The sequence below is a fragment of the Xenopus laevis genome, chromosome 5L (assembly GCF_017654675.1).
Source record: "Xenopus laevis strain J_2021 chromosome 5L, Xenopus_laevis_v10.1, whole genome shotgun sequence".
In the NCBI taxonomy this organism is placed as follows: domain Eukaryota; kingdom Metazoa; phylum Chordata; class Amphibia; order Anura; family Pipidae; genus Xenopus; species Xenopus laevis.
Window position 1 is genome coordinate 170,905,697 of NC_054379.1, and position 27,148 is coordinate 170,932,844.

Below are 27,148 nucleotides of genomic sequence, written 5' to 3' on the forward strand. Positions count from 1 at the left end.
AATGAGAAGGACAGGGCCGTGTAATTTTAAACTGGAAGTTAATGGGGAATATAGGGGGTAATTTTAAACTGGTAGTTAGATGGGAATACAGGGTGCTAATTTAAACTGGTAAGTAATGGGGGAATACAGGGTGTAATTTAACATGGTAGCTAATGGGGAATACAGGGTGTAATTCCAACCAGAGGCCACAGGGGGGCAGCAAATAGATTCCCTCATCATCATTTATTTATATATATATATATATATATTGCCGACAAGATACGCAGTGCTTAACCTTAGTTATCACAAACAGGGAATAAATGGTGATACCATTTACAATAGGATTAAAGGGCCCTACAAATAAGAGTTTACAAAAGTAAAGTTTAGGGTACAATTGAGACATAAGGATTTTACAAACAATTTTGTCATTTATGATACAGCAATTGTTGATTAATTAAGGTACAGTGAATATGTTTCTTTAAACTGGTTGTAATGGTGAATATCGGGTGTAATTCCAACCAGAGGCCACATGGGGGCAGCAATCAGTTCCATAGTGAGCTGTAATGCAGCAGATATACAGTCTGCACAGTCTAGTCCCATAGGGTATAACACAGTACAGGGCAATGAGTGGCCACAGACTGAGCACAGTCACATGATCTGCTGCTACAAGAAATCTCACAGGATGATGGAGATGAAGGACAAGGGAACATTATTTATTCTGCTCTCACACTGGGATGTCAGACCTACCAATATTTTAAATAAAAAGAGGGACAAAAAGAAAATGTTTAATCCACGCCTATTTTTGTAACCACACCCCCTAATTACCATGTTCCTTTAACACAGTTTGGAAGGTTATGAACATTTGAACACATTTCTGTGGTTTTTATGTGTTATTACAATTTTGCTAATGAAGGTGATTTGCCCTTTAAGCTGTGAGTCTCAGTTCTCCCAAGGGACCTGTTATCTTAAATTGTTATAATTGTTTCTTTGCTTATCTTAAATTGTTACAAATGTATCTAAGTGCACCTGCCATGTGCAGGATATGAAAGAGAAAGTAGGGACATTTCAGTAACAAATCGGGACTGTGGGCTGTAACCTTGTTATGAGCTAAGGGGCCCAGCCTGAATGTCAGTTAGGGGGAGATTTGGGGTGAGTGATTATTTGTACCCTGGGTACCCCTGGAACTATAGCAGGGTGACACCCCAATGTTTCTATATATCTGTAACCTTGTTATGAGCTAAGGGGGCCCAGTCTGAAGGTCAGTTAGGGGGAGATTTGGGGTGAGTGCTTATTTGTACCCTGGGTACCCCTGGAACTATAGCAGGGTGATACCCCAATGTTTCTATATATCTGTAACCTTGTTATGAGCTAAGGGGGCCCAGTCTGAAGGTCAGTTAGGGGGAGATTTGGGGTGAGTGATTATTTGTACCCTGGGTACCCCTGGAACTATAGCAGGGTGACTGTTACCCCAATGTTTCTATATATCTGTAACCTTGTTATGAGCTAAGGGGGCCCAGTCTGAAGGTCAGTTAGGGGGAGATTTGGGGTGAGTGCTTATTTGTGCCCTGGGTACCCCTGGAACTATAGCAGGGTGACACCCCAATGTTTCTATATATCTGTAACCTTGTTATGAGCTAAGGGGGCCCAGTCTGAAGGCCAGTTAGGGGGAGATTTGGGGTGAGTGAGTATTTGTGCCCTGGGTACCCCTGGAACTATAGCAGGGTGACACCCCAATGTTTCTATATATCTGTAACCTTGTTATGAGCTAAGGGGGCCCAGTCTGAAGGTCAGTTAGGGGGAGATTTGGGGTGAGTGTTTATTTGTACCTGGGTACCCCTGGAACTATAGCAGGGTGACACCCCAATGTTTCTATATATCTGTAACCTTGTTATGAGCTAAGGGGGCCCAGTCTGAAGGTCAGTTAGGGGGAGATTTGGCGTGAGTGTTTATTTGTACCCTGGGTACCCCTGGAACTATAGCAGGGTGACACCCCAATGTTTCTATATATCTGTAACCTTGTTATGAGCTAAGGGGGCCGAGTCTGAAGGTCAGTTAGGGGGAGATTTGGGGTGAGTGTTTATTTGTACCCTGGGTACCCCTGGAACTATAGCAGGGTGACACCCCAATGTTTCTATATATCTGTAACCTTGTTATGAGCTAAGGGGGCCCAGTCTGAAGGTCAGTTAGGGGGAGATTTGGGGTGAGTGTTTATTTGATACAGGATGGAAACGTTGCAGTTACAGTAACCTCAGTATATTGAGAGAGTTTTGGATGAACAGTTACTGTAAAAGAAATGTAAATTGTATTTCAAGGGGCTGTTCTCCTTCAAACACTTGTTTCAGTTCAGTTGGTAAAAAATTCACTGGACTCAGGTAATGCTGACAGGGTGAAACCTTTGCTTTAAATCTATTTAGTGCGACATGGAACGTTTCGGGGACAACCCCTTTATCAAACATATTGGAACAGAATAAACAAAGTCATTTAAAGCCCAGGTTGGTAACGTGACCATCAAGTGGGTGTGATCAAATTTACATAATTATCTAATCTAATTTTATAATAAAGTGCATACACCGATAAACTAACAAATATAATAATTCTAAGCAAATGTACAAAATCGACAAGATAAATATTACATTTTCAATTAAATTTTCAACATTTTTCAAAAGCAACGAATCCTATTGTCTCCACAAGTGAAAGTGTCCAGGTGATAATCCAAAATAGTCCACTGGAAATATAATCCATAGAAGAAAACGTTCATAAAATGTATAAATAGTCCAAAAGTTAAAAACATCCAGGAAAAAGAAAAGAAAGTATCAAGTTAGATATTACCATAATGTAGTGCAATATTGTAACAATGTCAATCAGAAGGAGATAAGTGAACTAATTTACCCCATAAGGGGAACGGACCCTCAAACCAATCCGGCACAATTGTTTATCGAAAAGGAAAAAGCACAAGTTAAAGGGGACCTGTCACCCTAAGAAATAATTTCAAATTCTTTTCTATCATGTTAGTTGAGCAAAATAAACTTTACTTACACTGGATTTATTATTTCAATTTTGTTTCCTTCTGTTTTGGAATTATACAATCACCCCAAAATCCCCAAAATCTTGTGTATGAACCAGAATGAGGGACCTAATGTCCATGTGCAGTGCCCGACACAATTATAGAGACTGAGGAGGGAAGGGGGAATGTGGGGAGAGCAGTGACTTGTAGGAAGTGCTGAATGGAAAGTGAAAAGGGAAGATTGTATCATACTTACCGTGATCTTCCTTTCCTGGACACTCCATGTCATACTTACCGGGATAGCCCCGCCCCAGTGCTCCCATCAGAAGGACCCTCCCTAAAGCTTTAAAAGCCCAACCCCACCCCCCAGTCCGGTGTCTCGTAATAAGCTTCTAGAAACTACCGAAAAAGGGATGGGAAACCTGACATGGAGTGTCCAGGAAAGGAAGATCACGGTAAGTATGATACAATCTTCCCTTTTCCTGGACACTCCATGTCATACTTACCGGGACTTAGCAAGCTAATATCCCAATGGGAGGGAATTTGTTACACATAAGGAAGTGGCCGAGTATAATCTATACCAGATAAAACTCAGAAGAATGAAACCCCAAAGGTGGACCAAAATCACCTTGTGGAAATCTGTGAACTCTATTTTCAGAGGAAATGGACTGGAAGAGAATAAAGGAAATAGTACTCCTTAAAGGAACCCACACCAAAGTAATGATACCGAGTGTGAAACCAGCATGACAATTACATTTAAAAAGAGAGAACTCTCTCTTAATTAAATAGAAGCGGATAGGAACCCAGAGTAACACTTCTACATAGTCTTACTCCTACTACATACCAGCACGTTTATTCCAACCGCATAACATCCACAAGAGGACTCTTGGAAATGGCTCAAAAGCATGGTACCTGCAAAAGAGGATTTAGTAGGGGGAAGGAAAAATACCATCACTAGTATTCTACATGACCCCGCTCTGTATGACACTACCGGTACATGGCATCACCTAGTGTAGTTCCCCGTCTCTTTAATACGAAGGAACCTGTATTTATTCTAGACCATAACCAATACACCTCTCAATGAGAGGTCCGTAGAATGACTTATGGAGAAGGAGTGCTGCCAATGTGGAAATACCTTACCTGCCCTGTGAGGTATCTAGAAGCATTCTGCATTCTGTACAGATTGAAATAGTTTTTTTATCTTTAGCTCATGATCCAACACCAAACAAGACTGGATAGTATTAAGATCAGCGTGCCCTGGAGTAGACCAGGTAAAAGAAATGCCTGCAGATATGCATAACCTTGCTATGATACAGTCCTCAAGCCTTCACAGATGTGACCTGTACATAGCTGGAGTTATTGTACCCCATAGATTGGGCCTATAAACAATCTGTATGGCCTGCTCCCATGAGTTTACCATGTAGGAAGAAATTTGAATGACTCAAGGAAGTATTACAACCAACAATACTGCTAGAGATTGGTTATTCTCAAATCCCTGGACATGGACAGTACCATCCTTAAGTGTTCAAGATTAAAATTAATCTAGGTATGGAGATATAATTATTTACCTATTATTCTGCAATGGAACTCCCCTACTAACCATACTAGCATGTCCAAGCCTGTTGGCAAGAGATGCAATAACCAGGACCTTGCCTAAGGCTGATACTGCAGCCTTGGTCTAAAAGGATAAAGTGTATAAGACCCTTTTTATAGCTTGATGTTAAGCCCTATGATACTTACCTCAACTAGCCAGGCCAGTCTATGGTGGTGTAAAAGGCTAAACCCAGAGTAACATAGACCTTTAGAAAACCCAGCATGCCAAGATTGCATGCTTCCTGTCCACCATATGGATTAACATTACAGAATAGCCTGTTATAACGAACCTGTGGATCAAAACTTAGCTATAACTGAATTGATGGAGAATACCTAATTTTACAGCCAGCTTTATATGGTACCCATTAATATAATATGTCCCATGAATATATAGTCCGAGAGCTGACCCCTATTGTATTGGAGACAAACTAAATAGGTCTGTACTATAAAATACCTCATTGCAAGGCTATAAAACCCTGTGGCAGTAGTGAATACAGTATATGTGATTTAACCAAACATTTGCACTGACTGATGCACCCACTGTCTTCCAGACTGAGACCAGATAAGTTGCACCCCTGTAACCAAGAAAGAGATCCTGATGAATATCATACGAGTTTTATAAATAGACCTTGATTTATCATTGGAATATACAGAACACTTATCTTGCCTGATATCCAGCTGTGGCGATATTAGAATCCTTGTTAAATGTATATATGACTGTATACATGTCTACGTCCATTTAGCCCCAGGCCAATCCTATCGCAAAAGCAGGATACGTATTTATCTTATTTTCTTAATCAGCAGGAATAAGTCCAGTCGTAGAACCTAGATTCTAATTAGTGAGATCCTTAAGACTGATAACTATTCCAACAGCCTATAGTTGAATGTAAGCAAATATATGGACCACGTCGACTTCAAAAGTGGTCTACAAGTTCATGTTATAATACAGCCATTGTATAATACCTACCTGCTGTTTGACTATTGCATAACACCCATATGCAATATAGTCGTATACCTTTAAGCCAGAATTGGCCACTACTCTCACACCGTCTTTGTAACGGTGCATAATCCTATATATTACATAGCATTTATATGAATCAGAATTGGCCTTAGCCAATCCATTTAGACAAGATACATGTCTACATCAGTTACCACCTTTACTGTATCTGTAACCCATATACCGATTGTGGCATACTTACTGGGACACAGTCCCCTAAGCCCTTATGGACTGCTGTAAATAAGGGTATAATACTTATCTGCAACACAGCTGACGTACTTAATTAAGTTCATAATACCTATATCTGACTTGGCTAGCGCCTTTAAGTCAGTCTTGGCTGCGGTTATCAGCAAGCATACGTTACCCTATTGGCTTATTTGCAAGAGTAATCCATGCTTATAACCTAAATCAAAGTTACTTGAAACAGACATGACCCAGGGATACTGGAGCCTTAACTTGTGTTACCATGCTTACATACAAACCTGAAGGTTATATAGGCACCCTCCGGAAATGCCTAGAACCTTACCACACCCATTACTCATCAGTTTAACATTTACCTTCAGTTTGGTTGTTCTATTGATTGGTGTCCAAACCAGAGATATGTATAGCATGTTCATTTACTTTAGTTATAACCTTAGTAAGCACCAAAGCCACTGAAATGTTTAAGCATATACATACAGTAAGGTTATAGTAGTGACCAGTGGCTGGCCCAATTAATGTATGACATGTGCATTAGTATGTGGTTATTATAGCCAGCTCCGAACCACTGATGTTACCCCATCTACATTCAGTTTGGTGTAATATTAAAAAGTGCCTATACCAAAAATGTCTAACATGTACATTCATATTTGGTTATTAAAACCAGCTCTGGAACCACTAAAAAGTTTCCACATATACAGTCAGTTTGGTTACCACATAATACAGTGACAGGCCCAGAAATGTATAACATATGCATTTGTATTTGGTTATTCAAGCTAGCTCTAGAATCACTGAAATGTTTCACATATACAGTCAGTTTGGTTACTGCCTTATGCAGTGACCGGCCCATAAACGTATAACATATGCATTTGTATTTGGTTATTAAAGTCAGTTCTAAAATCACTGAAATGTTTCCACATATACAGTCAGTTTGATTACTAGAAAATGCAGTGATAGACCCATAAATGTAGAACATATGCCTTTGTATTTGGTTATTAAAGCCAGCTCTAGAATCACTGAAATGTTTCCACATATACAGTCAGTTTGGTTGCAATATTCAGTAGTGCCAGGACTAGGAATTCCTACATCATGCAGACAGAGCACTCTGCCCAAGAGTAAAGAGGCCCCTTTCTCTGGCTGCCCATCCCAGCTAGCCAGTATCCACATGCTCACACATATATACACGCATATACATACATATATAAACACATATATATACTGGCTAAACAGTTTACTTCCTTCCATACAGCAATGTCTAAGCTTCTAAGCTAGCTAAATCAGAAGCAGAGTAGAAGAAGTACATGTTAATTTAGTTCACAAACCTATACTATAAAGGAAAGAGTTGTAACACAGAACCTTACCTGATGTTTCAGATAATCAATCTGAGCTGCTAAGGGAGGGGGTGGGAGGGGATCTACCTGTTCATTAACTGAACCTGAACACTGACCTCCAGAGTAATTACCCAATTACCTGCAGCTGCTGTTAACCGAACCTGCAGATCAACATAGTATTCTCAGTGCTGAAATAAGAAGGCTAACATTGTATTTGCAACATTCACATCACATATAGACAAGTCTTGCCTTAATGCTGCTTTCAGACCCTGCAGATCATCATTGCATAGAACTACTCTCAGCTGCTCTCAGCACGTAGAAACAGTATTGCATTATCACTGCATTGCATTATCATTGCTCATAGAACGTATATATCAGCCTTGCAGCTGCACAGTTCTTCCAATGGCCAACATGGCTCATACTTTTTTAAGAGTTAGGAGACTCTGGAACAAGGTGGCATTCTCAGCTTAAATTTAGCTTTAACTGCCAGTAGATTTGAGACCTCAGGGTTTTCTTTTATTTAACCCTGGAAGCTGCCAATTACCTCAACCTTGGGAAAGTCTTTTGAGGGAGGCAGCTGGCTCTGACACCTAAATTCCTCCAGAAGAAAAAAATAATACCCCCATGTGGGGGAAAAAAGAGAAGGAGGCCATAAGGTTCAGGCCGCTAACTAAATATTTGTCATCAGAATAACGTACCTAACTGCCACCTCCCTCTCCCATCCGTAAAAATCATAAAAGGGTGTATGAGCCATATAACCCAATGCCGCTGGACGCTTTTTAGACATGCCCAGGTAGGCATATGGATGGGGGGACATAGCACTTGCCACAGACCTGGATGTAATCAGGCTGGAGGGCACATGGATCAAGGAAAGCAATGATATTAGCCACAGTAAAAACTGTGCCTACCTGATCCAGATGTTTAAACACTGAAGATTCCACCTGAGGTAATGTGCTTAGGGGTAAAAGATCACCAGGACCAACCCGAGTCCCTAGGACGCTAACAGCAGCCCTACTGCTTCCCCAAGGTTAAAAAGAAAACTTGCTTCTAACAGGAGCAAAAAAAAAAAACTGAAGCAGAAGGAAAAAAAGACACCGGACTGGGGGGTGGGGTTGGGCTTTTAAAGCTTTAGGGAGGGTCCTTCTGATGGGAGCACTGGGGCGGGGCTATCCCGGTAAGTATGACATGGAGTGTCCAGGAAAGTAATTTCCACAGGCATAGAGGCGGGGCAGACAATATTTGATTGACAGTTTAGATATTTAAACGCCTTTATAACAGGTATGGATGTTTTAATGAAAAACATTTTTGGGGTTCCATATTTAATTTGGAAAGGACTTTCATTATGCAGTTTTTTATATGTAGGTGACAGGTCCACTTTAATAAACATTTTAAAGGTAAGACGCCATATTAAAATCTTCATTTAACCCCCTAGTGTGTCGTGAGTGCATCAGCCAGATCCAGTAACATTCTCGCTGTAATAAACTTCTCTTTTTTGTCCATAGCAGCTTTATTCCCCACTTTCTCCAAAAACTGCACAACCTGCCGTCTGAGCTGCGACACCTGTTGTCCCTGTTCAAAAAAGTGTTTTGCCAATAAAGATTCTGTTATAAATGTAGTTGTTCTTTCTGTTGGTGTTTTACACTGTATCTGTGTCATGGGAGGTACTGGATTGGATTTATGCTCGTTAAGCCTTGTTTTAATCGCCCTACTGGTCTGCCCAATGTATACCAGGCCCCATGGACTCTTCATACAATAAACCACGTGTGTCACAAGTGAACAAACCAAGAAGATCGGGTTTAACCCCTGAATGTGGATGAGTCACATGACTGCCGGGGATGATCCCATTGCACTGACTACAATTCCTACAGGGGAACGTGCCCTTGCTCTGAGTGCCCAGTATGTTACGTACCCCTTTATGTGGGGGGCCCTTACGCTTAATCAACTCCCCAACGTTCCTGCCCCTTCTGTACGAATAAATGGGGGGTGTCCTGAACAATTGCCCATATTTAGAATCCGTACTCAAAATTTTCCAGTGTTTCAGAATTATATTACGATGTGTTTTAGAATTAGTATCGTAAGATGTAACAAACGGAATTCTTTGGGGTTTCGCTGATCTATCCTTTGATTTCTTACATAAAGCAGATTCTCTTGGTATAAGTTCAACCTCTCTTTGTGTAGCCAACAATTCTGATTGATCACAATCCCTCTCCACAAATGTATCCCCCATAACAAGTGACTCAGAGTGATACAGTTCAGCCGTAGAGGTGATTCTTTTCACCCTCATTAACTGGCTACGAGGAAGACCCTTAAAAAGACCAGGAGGATGAAAACTCGTGGGTCTTAGCAAGTTGTTCCTATCAGTAGGTTTCCTATATAATGATGTAACGAAAGAAGTTCCCACAACCTGGATATTAAAGGGATACTGTCATGGGAAAAAAAAAAATTTCCAAAATGAATCAGTTAATAGTGCTGCTCCAGCAGAATTCTGCACTGAAATCCATTTCTCAAAAGAGCAAACAGATTTTTTTATATTCAATTTTGAAATCTGTCATGGGGCTAGACATTTTATCAATTTCCCAGGTGCCCCAAGTCATGTGACTTGTGCTCTGATAAACTTCAGTCACTCTTTACTGCTGTACTGCAAGTTGGACTGATATCACCCCCTCCCTTTTCCCCCCCAGCAGCCAAACAAAACAACAATGTGAAGGTAACCAGATAGCAGCTCCCTAACACAAGATAACAGCTGCCTGGTAGATCTAAGAACAACACTCAATAGTAAAATCCAGGTCCCACTGAGACACATTCAGTTACATTGAGTAGGAGAAACAACAGCCTGCCAGAAAGCATTTCTCTCCTAAAGTGCAGGCACAAGTCACATGACCCGGGGCAGCTGGGAAATTGATAAAATGTCTAGCCTCATGTCAGATTTCAAAATTGAATATAAAAAAATCAGTTTGCTCTTTTGAGAAATGGATTTCAGTGCAGAATTCTGCTGGAGCAACACTATTAACTGATTCATTTTGAAAAAAACATGTTTTTCCCATGACAGTATCCCTTTAACATCTAAGAAGTGCAGTTGACACGGGTTAGCTTCAAATATATATAATATCCTGCAATACAGTCATAGTCCCCGTCCATATAAAAAAGGTATCATGGACATATCTCATGTAGTGATGTATATACTGATTAATTTCCCCATTTGAAAAAATGTGTGTTTTTTCAAAATGATCCATGTATTTATTGGCATAAGCCGGTGCCATGTTGGTGCCCATGTAACAGTCCTGTAATTGTAGGTGATATTCCTCATTATATACAAAGTAATTCTTAGTCAGGACCATCTCCAGAAGAGACAAATGAACGTCACCTTATACATGGAAAGGTTTGATGCAATTAAATAATTCTCTATATAATCAATACCTTCACTGTGGGCTATGGAAGTAAATAAATCTTTAACATCCAGGGAACACAGTAAGAAACTTTCTGCTGGAAGATTTATTTTACTGAGTCTACTCAGAAGCTCAGTTGTATCAGTTACACATGGTTTTAGTGTTGGAAGTAATTCCTGCAAATACAAGTCAATGGAAATGGCCATAAAGATCCCACATTGGAAACAATCCGTCTCCCTGGTGGTTTTTCCAAACTCTTGTGCACCGTAGGCAAAAATTATATACATGGTATTTTAGGGAATTTCTAGTAAGTAATTGCAGGATTTCCTCTGCAATAACCCTTCTATTACAGCCCCATTAAGAAAGATGTTTAACTCATTTTTAAATGTAATCGTGGGATCACCATAAAGTCGCATATAATGTGTTTCATTATTTAACTGGCGTATCGCCTCCAGCTCATAATTGTAATAAAAATACCTGTGCGGCGGGGTCGCTGTCAGCGGGGGCCTGCGGTACCCACAGGGGGGTGTAGAAAGGATCAAGGAGGAAGTCCTTTTTCCAGTGAGTCCAGGCAAAGTACAATTCAAGGGAAATCCAATAGAGAGGTCAAGTCCATCAAGGGTTCAAGATGGCAGGCAGCAAGGTTCAAGGTCAGGAAACAGGCAGAAGATCAATAACAGGTATAACAGGCAAGCAGGGAAACCCAGGAACACAATATAATATTGAGCTATACTCGGGCATCAAACCCGGGTCTCCGGCATCCTTTAATGTTTGAATTTGGCGCCACAGTGCGTGACGTCACTGCGCCGGCGCCCTTGCGCCCACATGTAGTCCTGGGCGCCGCCATCTTGGATCCGCCGCCGCGCCGGGAGGAAGGTAGGGAGCGCCGAGCGCTCATCGTGACAGTCGCCCGCCGTGCCATCGGCGGGGACGCCTGCCACATGCTCCTGTCTCCAGCACCGGCGCCATCTTAGCTCCTCAGGGCGCGCGCAGCGCCATCTTAGCTCCTCAGGCCCATTCTGTCTCCCAGCCAGTGCCCGTGATAGAATCTTGATTCTGGTGGTTCCTGAAGCCTTGTGCTGTCTGTTCCTGTGAAATTTGTATCTGTTATTCCGGTTTTGATCCCTGCCTGTTCCTGACTATTCTGATATCCGAACTCTGACCTTTGCCTGCATCTCGACTACTCTTTCTGCCTGACCCCATCTGTTTGATTACCCAGTTTTGACCCTTGCCTGCCTGACGATTCTTGATATCTGCCTGCCTCGACCCAGCCTGTCTGACGATTCTCTTGCCTGCTCCATTTGTACCGTGACCTTCGGCCTAAAGACTTTCTACCTGCCGTGCCCCTCTGCCAGCCAGAACATCTCGCCTTGTACCCCTCGTTAATTCCAGGTGGCACCCAAGTAAGCTGAGGGCTCCTCCCGAAGCCCAACGGTGGTCACACTACTGGTGAAGCCGAGACCAGGGTACTTGGCATTTGTTCTGGTGTTGGGTGCCGGCCGTGACAATAATCACATTGATTCAAAACGACTGTGTCTCCCCTTATCAGCCCTGGTAATACAGATATCGGTATTGCTTTGTAATGATTTTAAAGCATTTCGTTCAACCTGTGAAATATTATGTTGATTAACAAAATAGTTATTCGTTTTCTTTATACGACGCCTACTGCCATCGAGCATTACCATCGCTTCAAGCGTATGAATGGCAGTAAAGGTTCCTGGAGGGACTAAAGAACTTTCAGTACCCAGATTACATTTCAATAGTTTAGTAAAATTATCTTTCTGTTGAAAATCCCTGTCAGCAAAATGTGCCTTTAATTTTAGCGATCTAGTACATTTAAATTTCATTTAAAAGAAAAAGGTGCAGCAGTGTCGATGGGAACACAGTTCAAACCCTTGTTAAGTACGGACAGTTCATTCTCCCCAAGTTCATAGGAAGATAAATTTAGAACATTATTTACCTGGGGGGGTATGACCGCACCGCACGCGTTTTCATGCTGGATCTTCCTTCCTCGGCCTCTCCTGGTCTTTCGTTTCCTCGTCCCTTTCCTAAAAAAGAGACCGCAGAACCTTGTGAATAGGGATGTAGCGAACTGCCGATTTGGTGTTCACTAACGCCGGTAAAAAATGCAAACGTTCGCGGACAGTTCGCGAACTTCTAACACCCGCTAAAATCGTTCGATTCGAACGATCGAAGGATTTTCATTCGAATCGAACGATCGAAGCATTCGATCGTATGCTTTTCATTCGATCAAATGCTTACAATCGTTCGAACGAATGGAAATCGTTCGATTTTTAGCGGTCGAAGGAATTCGAATGGTCGAACGATTTGTATTAGAATCGAACGCGAACTCAAAATGCGAACGTTCCCAAACGTTCGCGAACATTCGGCAGACGCGAACGGTCGAAGTTTGCGCGAACTAGTTCGCCGCAGAACAGTTCGCTACATCCCTACTTGTGAAGAGGCTGGTGAAGATAATTCGGAGTCCGTATGAGGTAAAGCTGGCTTCCGTGAGGACCCAGTAGAGGATTGCCGCTAATGGCGGAATGCCTGATTCGTGTAGACTTCGCCTGTCTCGTAGTCCCGCGTGTCTCTTTTGAACTTGCGAAGTTTTAGCTGTAAAAGCTGCTGCTGTAGTTTCTCGATTTTGTGATCCAATTCCTGGATAGCAGCATTGCTTGTTGCTCCCGCCTTATTCTTCTATTCCTCCTCTGTCACATGGAGTTGCTGCTGGAGCTCTTTCTGCGCCGTATCCAATTGCTGAATGATAAGTGTAATGAGATCCAGACTGCAACGGTTTAAAATACCGCGCCACTTCATAAGGAATTCCTGGTCTCCGCGAAACAAAGCGGCTGCAGTGAGATCCTCGACCCCCATGGGATCCTCTGTGCCTTTACATATTCGGGCCCCTGCCGTCTCTCTGCCGTTTAGGATTCTCTTTCTCTCGCTTCTGTGAAGCTTTAGGTATCGGCTTTCCGGTCCGTAGTAGCCGCAATGTCTGCAAACGACATATCCGGGGTACAATAAGCGGGGTGCTGAATGTAAAAGCCGAAAAACGATATCGATTATTCAAATTACAAACACACACCCCGGCCCTCCTGGAACTCGAATCCCTGTTTTCTTTTTCCTGGATGTTTTTAACTTTTGGACTATTTATACATTTTATGAACGTTTTCTTCTATGGATTATATTTCCAGTGGACTATTTTGGATTATCACCTGGACACTTTCACTTGTGGAGACAATAGGATTCGTTGCTTTTGAAAAATGTTGAAAATTGAATTGAAAATTTGATATTTATCTTGTCGATTTTGTACATTTGCTTAAAATGATTATATTTGTTAGTTTATCGGTGTATGCACTTTATTACAAAATTACAAAATTGTTTAGTTCATTAGATAATTCTGTAAATTTGATCACACCCACTTGATGGTCACGTTACCAACCTGGGCTTTAAATGACTTTGTTTATTCTGTTCCAATATGTTTCATAAAGGGGTTGTCCCCGAAACGTTCCATGTCGCACTAAATAGATTTAAAGGTTTCACCCTGTCAGCATTACCTGAGTCCAGTGAATTTTTTTTCCTTTGTGCTTTTGAGGGGTCGGCCGATCCCCCCCTTTGCTGGGCACCAGGGATTCGAGTTCCAGGAGGGTCAGGGTGTGCGTTTGTAATTTGAATAATCAGTTCAGTTGGTGTCAGACAGTTCCCCAGAAATAAAGACTTTCCCCAATTATTATTATTATTATTGTTACTTTCTATTTTCTATGAGTGACTGTTTTTCTAATATTGAAGTGTAAAGTGTAATTTATCATCTTCTAAAGCAGCTCTGGGAGGGGGGTCAGCGACCCTGTAACTGATCCATGAGTTGATCCATATGTTTGTCCCTGCTGAGCAGAATCCCTGAGTGTCATTATAGGCGGCTGTTAGACTTGATACAATAGTTGTACTTATATTCCCCATAGATTATTATTATTATTAACATGTATTTATATAGCGCCAACATATTGCGTAGCACTGTAAAGTAAATGTGATTATACAACTACATCACATGAATTATATACATAGAACATACGGACTTAGATACATCACAATCAATACCGGTACAAAGAGGTGAAGAAGGCCCTATGCAGAAAGAGCTTACACTCTAAAGGGAAGGGAGTAATACACAAGGTGTGGGAGGGGCAGGATTGAATTAAGTGGGTGAGAAATGTGGTACTGTATGTGGTGTTGCGTTTGGTAGTTAAGCAGAGTGAGGGGAGGCTTCTCGAAAGAAGTGCGTTTTCAGAGATTTTTTGAAAGCAGAAAGGTTGGGAGAAAGTCGGACAGAGCGTGGGAGAGAGTTCCAGAGGAGGGAGCAGCCCTTGCAAAGTCTTGAATGTGAGCATGTGAGGAGGTAATGAGAGAAGAGTTGAGGAGCAGGTCAGTAGAGGAGAGTAGTAAGCGAGTGGGTGAGTATATAGAGATGAGTTCAGAGATGTAGGGTGGGGCAGAGTTGTGAAGTGCTTTGAATGTCAGTGTCATTAATTTGAATTTGATTCTGAAAGGTAACGGAAGTAAGTGTAGGGTTGTGCCCAAAGTACTTAATGATACACTGAATCATCAATACACATAATATAAACCCCACCCCACCAATTAACAAACCCCATTTATTATCTAATGGGACAAGGAGGAGGAACCCCAAAATAAAGCCTATGAGGAGGGAAAAAAGTAATATAGGGGATCCTTTAGCGCAAGAGTCATTGATAACAACAGGACACACTGAAGTCTCAATTGTGACCCATGGACTAAAACAAAAAGTCAGGTGACTTCCTTTTGATTTAATAAAGGGAAGAGATGACACCCCAGAAGCCCAGCCCAACTCTCTCTGTACCGTCACAGAAAGAAGAACTGGACATTTCCACCAGAACAACAGATACATTTCCTTTACTGGACCATAGATGTTCCTTCAGCATTGGGTCTGACACCCATATTATTTGGCATCCACATGTATCCATGCTATAGTACTACAGACCGTACAGAGTATGTATAGTCTCATGGAACAGCCCATTCCTACATCAGTACATCTCAGGCATTGGACTGAACCACTATATATATATATATATATATATACAGTATATATTAGCTAAGAGGCAGGTGTCTCTATAGAGGAAATCATGGTGAGTCCCATAAACACGTTTTGCTTTTCCTTGTTACAAACTGGTCTGTAGGGCAGGGTCAGTCTGCACAATGGAAAGGGCTTCATTTCTGGTCTTCATGTGAAGAGGGGGCCTCCAGGGTCGGACTGGACCAGCGGGACACCAGGAAAAAATATGGTGGGCCCCTGGCTCTAGTGGACCCAGCCGGTCCAGATCCGTGCCCTGCTTTTCTTCCTGCTGTGGCAAAAACACAGCACGTTTAGCCCCCCAGTCTGACCCTGGGTGCCTCAGACCCAGACTTTGCTCCTTCCACAAGAAGCTCTATAATAATAACAATCTGATGCCCAGACCATGAATGTTCTGGTTGAAACAATGACACTTCTTACTTTACTGCCCCCGCCACAGATGATACTGGGGGAGCTCCGATGAAGATGATACTGGGGGAGCTCAGGTGGAGATGATACTGGGGGGAACTAGGGGTGGAGATGATACTGGGGGACTGTGCTGGTGCCAAACTGCTGCTGTCAGAGACTTTGTACCCATTTGGGACTGTTCCCTGACTAAGTCTGGGTGTGTTGGCACCAGTTGGCACCAGTCATGGAGCAGCAATCTGTGCCCTGTGACAAGCAGCACATGTAAGATGCCACAGACACTCACTCAGGGCCGGATTTACATTGTGAGCTCCCCTAGACCCTGCTGACATTTGTCGCCCCATCCCCCCACTTTTATCCCTGCAAATTACCATCATTGGGACTGGAGCAATGGGGATTGGCACGCGGGAAATGTAAAAAACGGTTGTATCTCCTGCACATCCCCAGTGTTTCTGAGCCAATGTGAGTCTGGTTGGGCAACATGTCACCTCCTAAAATCCTGCCGCCCTAGGCCCGGGCCTTGGTGGTCTCTCCACAAATCCAGACCTGCACTCACTGCTTATTGGGCTGGTGGGGGCTGCTTGGGCCTCTGTGTACCTCATATGACAGGACCTTTGGATTCCAGTCTGGACCTGCCTGGCACTTGGGTGTATCTGAGGGATTTCACCAGGGCACAGACATTACCTAACTGCCCATAAATGCCACTTAACATAAAGATTGTGAAATGGGAGTTTATTGTGACTCCCAGTAATTACGTGGATTTTATAAGTAAAGGAGGAATTCCTGAGTCAGAACCCACACGGCTGCCCGGCTCTGCCCCAAAAAGCTGCTCTTATTGCCAAATTAGTCACCAATCAGGCACTCTGGGAATGTGCAGCTGATGCTGAAAGGGACAATTTGGTGCAATTATATTCGTCAGCCTCCTCATATCCCTCACCTGCACCCTGTGCAATTGCCCCTTTTACCCCTGTAGCCCAGCTCAGGTGCCCCTAAAAACATGGACCCCCCTCTCTTCTTATAGAAATCTGTAGACCAAACACTGTGGGGCAAATTCACTAAGCGCCGAACGCTAGCGTTAATTCGCTAGCGTTTGGCATTTTCGTTACTGCGCAAATTCACTAACGAACGCTGGCGTAGTTTCGCTAGTGTTACTTCACACCCTTACGCCTGGCGAAGTTTCGCTAGCGAAGTAACTAACTTGCGCAGTGTACTGAACGCTACCTTTTACGCCAGACTTCCTTCGCCACCTCAGACCTGGCGAAGCGCAATAGAGTAGATAGGGATTGTTTCCAAAAAAGTCAAAAAATTTTCTAAGTCCCAAAAAACGCTGGCGTGTTTTCTACATGATGGCTGATAGGCTGAAAAAGATCGAAAAATTTTTGGGGCTCCCCTCCTTCCCCCCTACATTTCCTGACTCATGACAACTTACCTAGACAGTGGGCACATGTGTAGGGCAAAATAAACATTTTATTTGCAGATTTGAAGCTTTTCTAGGCATTTGTAGTGCTGATACGTGTTCCTCCATTGAAATTTGAATTTCGCGCTGTATGCAAATTAGCCTTCACTAGCGTAACTACGCCTTACATAGCGAAACAACGCTAGCGCAACTTCGCAAACTTACGCTACCCCTGTGCGCAACTTTGGATTTTAGTGAATTTGCGGAGCGCTGGCGAAAATTCGCCTGGCGAAGTGCGGCGAAGTTGCGCAACTTTAATTCTTAGTGAATTTGCCCCTATGGGTGAATGAGTTAATGTGGCTCCCGGGTGCCTGCTCAGGGCCCTATGTTGGTGGCAGTGAGTAGAGTCGCTGGATGTGTCTGTTACTGACACCCAATGGGAACCATATTGTTTCTCAGGGACAAGTTTAGGGCAGAATGTAGGGGCTGTTTGTGCCCCTCAGGGAGATGTTTTGAGTCTGGAGGTTCTGAATGGGTCTGTTCCACTCAGTTAAGGCAGTGGATAAGCTGAAGTCAACCCATTACTCATATAGATACTGTACGTCTGCACCCCAGGAAGGGCCCATCTGAATAGCTCCAGGGGCCCCAGGATGGCGGCTGGAACTAAATACAGAAGTGAGACTCTGTTAGTTGTGTTTCCCCGACGAAAAGGTAAATACCAAAGGCACAATGGTGAGGGGGAGGCTGGGCATTGGCCTCTTCTGTCAGTGCACCCCTAGTCTAGGCCCTTGTACCCCCACTGCTTCTCATCATTTACCTACTCCCCGTCCTCAGTGCACAAGGGGGTGCCCAGTCAACTTGCCCAACACAATTGGGCATCAGCCGTAACATTTGAGGATCCTGATTGGCAGCTGCAGTATTTTGCCAATGTTGTTGGTAACTGTTGTGCAATTGTGTAATTGTGTAATTGTGACACGCAGAGTTCTATTAACAGAATTTAATTAGTGTCACAATCTTTCCTCCTTCCTTATTGAGCCGTGGCCCTTCCCTGAGCTCACAGTATAAATCCTCACACTTGGATCTCACTGAATCTCTGAGCAACATGGGGCCCCCAACTTCTGTCGTCCTGATCCTGGCGCTCACCCTCGGCTCTATGGGCACCTTGGCACAGAAACCTACACGTGAGTATTGACTCTTTACCCTTCTCTTCCACAAACTGCACTCTATACGCCAGCTTTCCTTAAACACCACTATGGAAATGGATCTGGCCCCCTAATGGGGCCCTTGTGGCTCAATCTGACATAATGAGTCTGTGATGGCAGAACAACAATAGTTTTAAGGAGTAGTGGATACCATGCAGAAGATACATGTATACAGGGATTGGTGCAACATTATATTCCTTGGGATTCTCACTAAGTTAGTATAGATATGGGTATATATCATTTATGTGACAGTAGGGAGTGGGGTGTGTGTATGGGGCTGGGTTTTACTTTGGAGGGGTTGGACTTGATGGACTTTGGCTTTTTTTCAACCCAATTTAACTATGTAATTATGTAACTGGGCACTGGCACTATTATTATTATTATTATTATTATTATTATTGCTGTATTTGTCAGGGTCCAATAGAACTTGGTTCTGCTCCAGCCATACCCTACTTACCCTTGTTTATGTTGCCTTCCAGCACCAGTAATGGAGGAATTTACTGAGGAGCCTGACGCAGACAATGCCATGAGGCCCGAGTTTGCCGGTCCTGGGATTATTAGGCCACAGGTGAAGCCCGGGACTTGCCCTTTGCCAGTGAATGAAAATGAATGTGATCTGTCCCAGAGGGACGAATGTAGGAGTGACCGGCACTGCAGGGGCAAATTGAAATGCTGTTCCAATGGCTGCAGGAAAAGATGTCTCCTCCCACTAGAAGGTAAAGGTTCCTCAGGGGTGGAGCTATTCACATTAATAACCAATAAGTCACCTTAATTCTAATTTTCATGATCCTTCTTACAGACAAGGACGATTCCTGCCCCTTCTTTGATGCATCCATTTGTGTTCATGTGCGGCCCCTTCCGGATGAGTGTTCCTCAGATAATCAGTGCCAAGGAACAGAGAGGTGCTGCTGCTACAACTGCCGCCTCGCCTGCAAACCAACTGTCATAGGTTAGTTGCCCCCGTCTGCACTGGTACTGGGGGAGTAAAATACTGAAGGGTCATTTCCAAGGGTGCTTGTCCCTTAGTCCTTCTCTAATGAGCAGGTGCACCCTGGGGAATGTTACTCTCTGCTCCAAAATAACAAATCTGAGGCAAATTAGGGGGTGGGGGCAGTGTGGGGACACCGACATGCCCCCTCACCCACCCCTGTTGAATTGAGCTCAGCATGGGGTATTTATCAGCCTGGGGTATTTCTCAACATGGGGTATTTATCTGCCTGGGGTATTTCTCAACAAGGGGTATTTATCTGCCTGGGGTATTTCTCAACAAGGGGTATTTATCTGCCTGGGGTATTTCTCAACATGGGGTATTTATCTGCCTGGGGTATTTCTCAACAAGGGGTATTTATCAACATGGGGTATTTCTCAACAAGGGGTATTTATCTGCCTGGGGTATTTCTCAACATGGGGTATTTATCAGCCTGGGGTATTTCTCAACATGGGGTATTTATCTGCCTGGGGTATTTATCTGCCTGGGGTATTTCTCAACATGAGGTATTTATCAGCCTGGGGTATTTCTCAACACGGGGTATTTATCTGCCTGGGGTATTTATCAGCCTGGGGTATTTCTCAACATGGGGTATTTTATCTGCCTGGGGTATTTCTCAACATGAGGTATTTATCTGCCTGGGGTATTTCTCAACAAGGGGTATTTATCTGCCTGGGGTATTTCTCAACATGGGGTATTTATCAGCCTGGGGTATTTATCTGCCTGGGGTATTTCTCAACATGAGGTATTTATCAGCCTGGGGTATTTCTCAACATGAGGTATTTATCAGCCTGGGGTATTTCTCAACATGGGGTATTTATCTGCCTGGGGTATTTATCTGCCTGGGGTATTTCTCAACATGAGGTATTTATCAGCCTGGGGTATTTCTCAACATGGGGTATTTATCTGCCTGGGGTATTTATCAGCCTGGGGTATTTCTCAACATGGGGTATTTTATCTGCCTGGGGTATTTCTCAACATGGGGTATTTATCTGCCTGGGGTATTTCTCAACAAGGGGTATTTATCTGCCTGGGGTATTTCTCAACATGGGGTATTTATCAGCCTGGGGTATTTATCTGCCTGGGGTATTTCTCAACATGAGGTATTTATCAGCCTGGGGTATTTCTCAACATGAGGTATTTATCAGCCTGGGGTATTTCTCAACATGGGGTATTTATCTGCCTGGGGTATTTATCTGCCTGGGGTATTTCTCAACATGAGGTATTTATCAGCCTGGGGTATTTCTCAACATGGGGTATTTATCTGCCTGGGGTATTTATCAGCCTGGGGTATTTCTCAACATGGGGTATTTTATCTGCCTGGGGTATTTCTCAACATGGGGTATTTATCTGCCTGGGGTATTTCTCAACAAGGGGTATTTATCTGCCTGGGGTATTTCTCAACATGGGGTATTTATCAGCCTGGGGTATTTATCTGCCTGGGGTATTTCTCAACATGAGGTATTTATCAGCCTGGGGTATTTCTCAACATGAGGTATTTATCTGCCTGGGGTATTTCTCAACATGGGGTATTTTATCTGCCTGGGGTATTTCTCAACATGGGGTATTTATCTACCTGGGGTATTTATCTGCCTGGGGTATTTCTCAACACGGGGTATTTATCAGCCTGGGGCTTTGATCTGTTACAGTGAAACCTGGTCAGTGCCCGGCTCCAAACAAACTCTGCTCACTGCTGCCTCCAAAACATGAGTGTGAGACAGACGGCGGCTGCAAAGGAAAACAAAAGTGCTGTGAGAACTGCGGGCGCAAATGTACAACCCCTAAAACAGGTACTGCCCTTACTCTCTTACACACTAACACTCACATACCCTCATACTCACTCATATACACTCACATACCCTCATACTCACTCAAACTCACTCATACTCACTCATACTCACTCATACTCACTCAAACTCACTCATACTCACTCATACTCACTCATACTCACTCATACTCACTCATACTCACTCAAACTCACTCATACTCACTCAAACTCACTCATACTCACTCATACTCACTCAAACTCACTCATACTCACTCATACTCACTCATACTCACTCATACACACTCATACTCACTCATACTCACTCATACTCACTCATACTCACTCATACTCACTCAAACTCACTCATACTCACTCATACTCACTCATACTCACTCATACACACTCATACTCACTCATACTCACTCATACTCACTCATACTCACTCATACTCACTCAAACTCACTCATACTCACTCAAACTCACTCATACTCACTCATACTCACTCAAACTCACTCATACTCACTCATACTCACTCATACTCACTCATACTCACTCATATACACTCATACTCACTCATACTCACTCAAACTCACTCATACTCACTCATACTCACTCAAACTCACTCATACTCACTCAAACTCACTCATACTCACTCATACTCACTCAAACTCACTCATACTCACTCATATACACTCATACTCACTCATACTCACTCATATCCCTCCGCTCTCTCTTATACACTCATAAACACTCTCACTGCTGCATGAGTTGTAAGTGTCACTAATAACTGCCACCCTGATGTTTCTCCCTACAGAGAACCCCGGCTTCTGCCCCGTGAGCATAGAAACGGTGTCGTGTTTCACTTATTTATGGAAACCCAAGTGTCAGACTGATCAGGACTGCAGGAGGGGCCAGAAGTGTTGTCTCTCTCGGAATAGGATGGAGTGTGTACCGGCTTTAATAGGTAAGGGGCACAATATTCACTGTAACTGGGCAATCGAAATCCATCCACATTCCTTCCTCAGGAAAATACACACACAGACAGGATCCATTTATTTTATATATTCCCACACATGTCTGACCTTGAGCTGCACCCAGTGTTTACCTTAAATATAACTTCATATTCCCTGAAGTACTGTACTCACATCTCTACTGGTACTGCCAGTCTAATACTGGTTACAGGATAGAACTCTGATTGATTACACTGGAGAAGAGACAGTTAAGGGGGATATGATCACTATAGATAAATATATAAGGGGGATATGATCACTATATATAAATATATAAGGGGGATATGATCACTATATATAAATATATAAGGGGATATGATCACTATATATAAATATATAAGGGGATATGATCACTATATATAAATATATAAGGGGATATGATCACTATATATAAATATATAAGGGGATATGATCACTATATATAAATATATAAGGGGGATATGATCACTATATATAAATATATAAGGGGGATATGATCACTATATATAAATATATAAGGGGATATGATCACTATATATAAATATATAAGGGGATATGATCACTATATATAAATATATAAGGGGATATGATCACTATATATATAAATATATAAGAGGGATATGAATCACTATATATAAATATATAAGGGGGATATGATCACTATATATAAATATATAAGGGGATATGATCACTATATATAAATATATAAGGGGGATATGATCACTATATATAAATATATAAGGGGATATGATCACTATATACTATATAAGGGATATATCCTATATATAATATATAAGGGGATATGATCACTATATATAAATATATAAGGGGATATGATCACTATATATATAAATATATAAGAGGGAATATGATCACTATATATAAATATATAAGGGGATATGATCACTATATATATAAATATATAAGGAGGGATATGATCACTATATATAAATATATAAGGGGGATATGATCACTATATATAATATATAAGGGGATATGATCACTATATATAAATATATAAGGGGATATGATCACTCATATAAATATATAAGGGGATATGATCACTATATATAAATATATAAGGGGATATGATCACTATATATATAAATATATAAGGGGATATGATCACTATATATAAATATATAAGGGGATATGATCACTATATATAAATATATAAGGGGGATATGATCACTATATATAAATATATAAGGGGGATATGATCACTATATATAAATATATAAGGGGATATGATCACTATATATAAATATATAAGGGGGATATGATCACTATATATAAATATATAAGGGGGATATGATCACTATATATAAATATATAAGGGGATATGATCACTATATATAAATATATAAGGGGGATATGATCACTATATATAAATATATAAGGGGATATGATCACTATATATAAATATATAAGGGGGATATGATCACTATATATAAATATATAAGGGGGATATGATCACTATATATAAATATATAAGGGGGATATGATCACTATATATAAATATATAAGGGGATATGATCACTATATATAAATATATAAGGGGATATGATCACTATATATAAATATATAAGGGGATATGATCACTATATATAAATATATAAGGGGGATATGATCACTATATATAAATATATAAGGGGATATGATCACTATATATAAATATATAAGGGGGATATGATCACTATATATAAATATATAAGGGGATATGATCACTATATATAAATATATAAGGGGATATGATCACTATATATAAATATATAACAGGGATATGATCACTATATATAAATATATAAGGGGATATGATCACTATATATAAATATATAAGGGGATAGGATCACTATATATAAATATTGGTTACAGATTGGTTACACTGGAGAAGAGACAATTAAGGGGGATATGATCACTATATATAAATATATAAGGGGGATATGATCACTATATATAAATATTGGTTACACTGGAGAAGAGCCAGTTAAGGGGGACATGATCACTATCCGGTAACCATCAGATAGGGAGCCAATGAGATTATAGGAAAGGAGGTTTCATGTTAAGGAGGGAAGGGCTGTTACAGGGAGTGTTGGCAGATACATTAGGTACAAGGAGGGGAGTGTTGAGCAGGGGAGACAGGGGGACGGATACTATTAGTGGTACCAGTACAACACTACACTGAGCAATGGATTAGTATAATTTGCTCCTTGGATCACATTAAAGTTAAACACAGAGGAAGATTACTGGTATTACTGGTATTGCTGGTGTTACTGGTGTTGTTGGTATGTGAGTTGCGGTGCAATCAGGACATTGTTGGGGGGGACTGACATAAATTTAGATAAAAATGGATGACATTGTTTTATTCCTGGTTTAAGATATTTCGGTGCAAATACAATGAGAGATTTTGTGTGCCCCCTCTTTAGTGCTTGGTTGGGAGTCATTGGTGCTACAATGGTTGGGACGTTGGTGTCAGACTGGGGACAGGGGTGAATAATAAAAATAATGTGGATAATATCTGGGATTATTGTGTCTGTGCAGAGAAGCCGGGGACATGCCCAATACCAGTGACTCGGTGCAGAGCTGATTTACGCCCCACAAAGCCAAAATGCACCAGCGACAAGGACTGCCCAGGGGACAAGAAGTGCTGCACCCCCGAGTGTGAGCCCAGGTGCATCGACCCCAATGAGTTTGCCGAACCCTAGGGCCCCATTAGGTAAGTGTTGCTGGGGGCGGGGCCTCAGCTGGATACTTTGGTGCCTTGTAACTGATTTGCCCCAAACAGAGACTGATCATTGGCTGTTACTGGTATTAATGATTCATAAGCAGTCTTATTATTTAACCCCTGGGGCATCACCTGAACCCTCTAAATCTCAGCACCAGGGAGGATATAACATCATGGGGCATTTCTATTCAATTCTCCCCCACCCTCACTTATTATTTACCCCCCTGGGGTTACTGATTTAATAATCTCTCCCTCCAGTAATGATGCCCCCCATCTCTTCAGGACAGAATAACCTGCAACTTCATCTGATCAGAACAATGGACCAACTCTTTCCCATTCCTGCAGCACAAGAACACTCCCCATGTTATCAGTCTGTGGGTACCACAATGTGCTCCCCATGTTATCCGTCTGTGGGTACCACAATGTGCCCCCCATGTTATCCGTCTGTGGGTACCACAATGTGCCCCCCATGTTATCAGTCTGTGGGTACCACAATGTGCTCCCCATGTTATCAGTCTGTGGGTACCACAATGTGCTCCCCATGTTATCCGTCTGTGTGTACCACAATGTGCCCCCCATGTTATCTGTCTGTGGGTACCACAATGTGCCCCCCATGTTATCTGTCTCTTTCTAGGAGGGTGATTGTAGCTTCCCAGTCTGAGCCGGGGGCGCTGCTCTGTGCATTTCTATGCGGACTGTCCTGTCTCATTAAATACATTCTTTACGCAGTGGTTTGAGATCTGGTGAATTTTGTTGCACATTCAGAACCATAAAAACCTCTCCTCACTCACTAATGGGGGCTCTGCATATCCCTTACATGTGGAGGGGGCATGGGGTTACACTCTGTCTGGGTTCCCATGAGGTGGAGCTCACCTGCTCATAGAGGTGTAAGGTGTGTGTTCAGGGGGAAATAAAGGGTGGCACCCAGAACCTATAGGGTGAATGAGAGTGTGACACCCCCTATTGGAGCTCTACCCTAGATACTCTTATGGTCCAACCCTTATTTACTGGGGTCCCCCAACATGTCTTCCCCTCATACAGCTTTATCCACACTGGGCACTGGATGGGGGAGTCAAACAGCTGTTAAACATTGCTTCCCCCCAGTCTGCGTTGCCGCTACAGAGAACATCACGTAAACGAGGAAAAAGAAACAATGAAAAAAATGAGGAGCTGATTGCTTTACTGGCAAAGACTAATCCCACATTGTTTAAGGAAAAACTGGTGTTGGTTTAGAGGGTGACTCGTTACTAAGTTGAAATCATTTGGTCAAAGGGCCTCTAAAAAAGCAAATGTTTTCTATTACAACAATTAAACTATTTAACTATTGTGACTAATAAAGTGGATTTAGTAAATGGAGCAGGAATGGGAAGGTTCCCACTGGATCCTCTGCTCCGCCATGAATCTCTGCTCCTATTGGCCAGTTACACTAACCCTGACCCCAATGGGGTGGCTGGGTGCCGTTATTTCTAATGTTACATCTCCCCACCCACCACATATCACTCACTGGCACCCTGTGCAACTGCCCCATCCCCCCTGTAGCCTCTGTTATTTACCCTGGGCCAGTATTTCCCAGCACCTCCCTATCTGGGTGGGAACTCCAGGGAGAGTGAATTGCACATGTGCCTCCTTATACCCCCGATTCTATTGCATCATGGATGGTCAGATGCTTCACCCCCCCCGAATGTCAGTGCTGCCCCCCGGCATCTTCCTTCTCTTTTCCAAAAAGGGAGCACTCAGATGCTAAGATAAAGTATATTTAAGTATAATGGAAGTGCTACTTACAATGCACATTCCCTGGTCCCCTGTCTCATAAGTAATTCAGTATAAATACAAGTGAATGTATTTACAATAATAAAGTTGATAAGTCACCATATCACACAGTGGTCCCTAACTTGTTTACCTCTGGTCATAGTATAAAAATCTCTTACTTCTCTGCATAGTAACATTACTTGTAGTCAGTATCTCTTGGACCTTGGTTTCAGTCTGAAGGCTACATCCTCCCACGCCAGATCAACTGTATGTTCAACTATGGCTCTCGCACACCCTTAGTAAATTAGAGTAACAACACCTGGTGCACGAAGGTAGA

At 42.3% G+C, this 27,148-nt stretch overlaps 1 protein-coding gene across 2 annotated transcripts; it reads left to right on the forward strand.

The window, feature by feature from the left end:
* The first annotated feature begins 18,462 nt into the window (after nucleotides 1–18,462).
* Nucleotides 18,463–25,790, forward strand: LOC121393880 (WAP four-disulfide core domain protein 3-like). Of its 2 annotated transcripts, none has more exons than XM_041563708.1 (7): nucleotides 18,463–18,571; nucleotides 19,072–19,308; nucleotides 19,392–19,541; nucleotides 21,230–21,370; nucleotides 22,163–22,312; nucleotides 24,879–25,053; nucleotides 25,345–25,790. In XM_041563708.1, exons 1-6 carry the CDS (start codon nucleotides 18,493–18,495, stop codon nucleotides 25,040–25,042), a joined length of 921 nt encoding a protein of 306 aa, XP_041419642.1. In that variant the 5' UTR covers nucleotides 18,463–18,492; the 3' UTR covers nucleotides 25,043–25,053; nucleotides 25,345–25,790. The 2 variants fall into 2 exon arrangements, with proteins under 2 accessions (XP_041419642.1, XP_041419641.1); XM_041563707.1 differs by having other exon boundaries at nucleotides 18,464–18,571; nucleotides 25,321–25,790.
* Nucleotides 25,791–27,148: the final 1,358 nt, after the last annotated feature.

What these genes read in the sequence shown, in the direction of transcription:
- LOC121393880 (XM_041563708.1), top strand. Translation starts at nt 18,493, where the DNA reads ATGGGGCCCCCAACTTCTGTCGTCCTGATCCTGGCGCTCACCCTCGGC. An exon ending in ATGTCTCCTCCCACTAGAAG is followed by an intron (nt 19,309 to 19,391) that starts GTAAAGGTTCCT and finishes TCCTTCTTACAG; the next exon opens with ACAAGGACGATTCCTGCCCC. An exon ending in ATGTACAACCCCTAAAACAG is followed by an intron (nt 21,371 to 22,162) that starts GTACTGCCCTTA and finishes TTCTCCCTACAG; the next exon opens with AGAACCCCGGCTTCTGCCCC.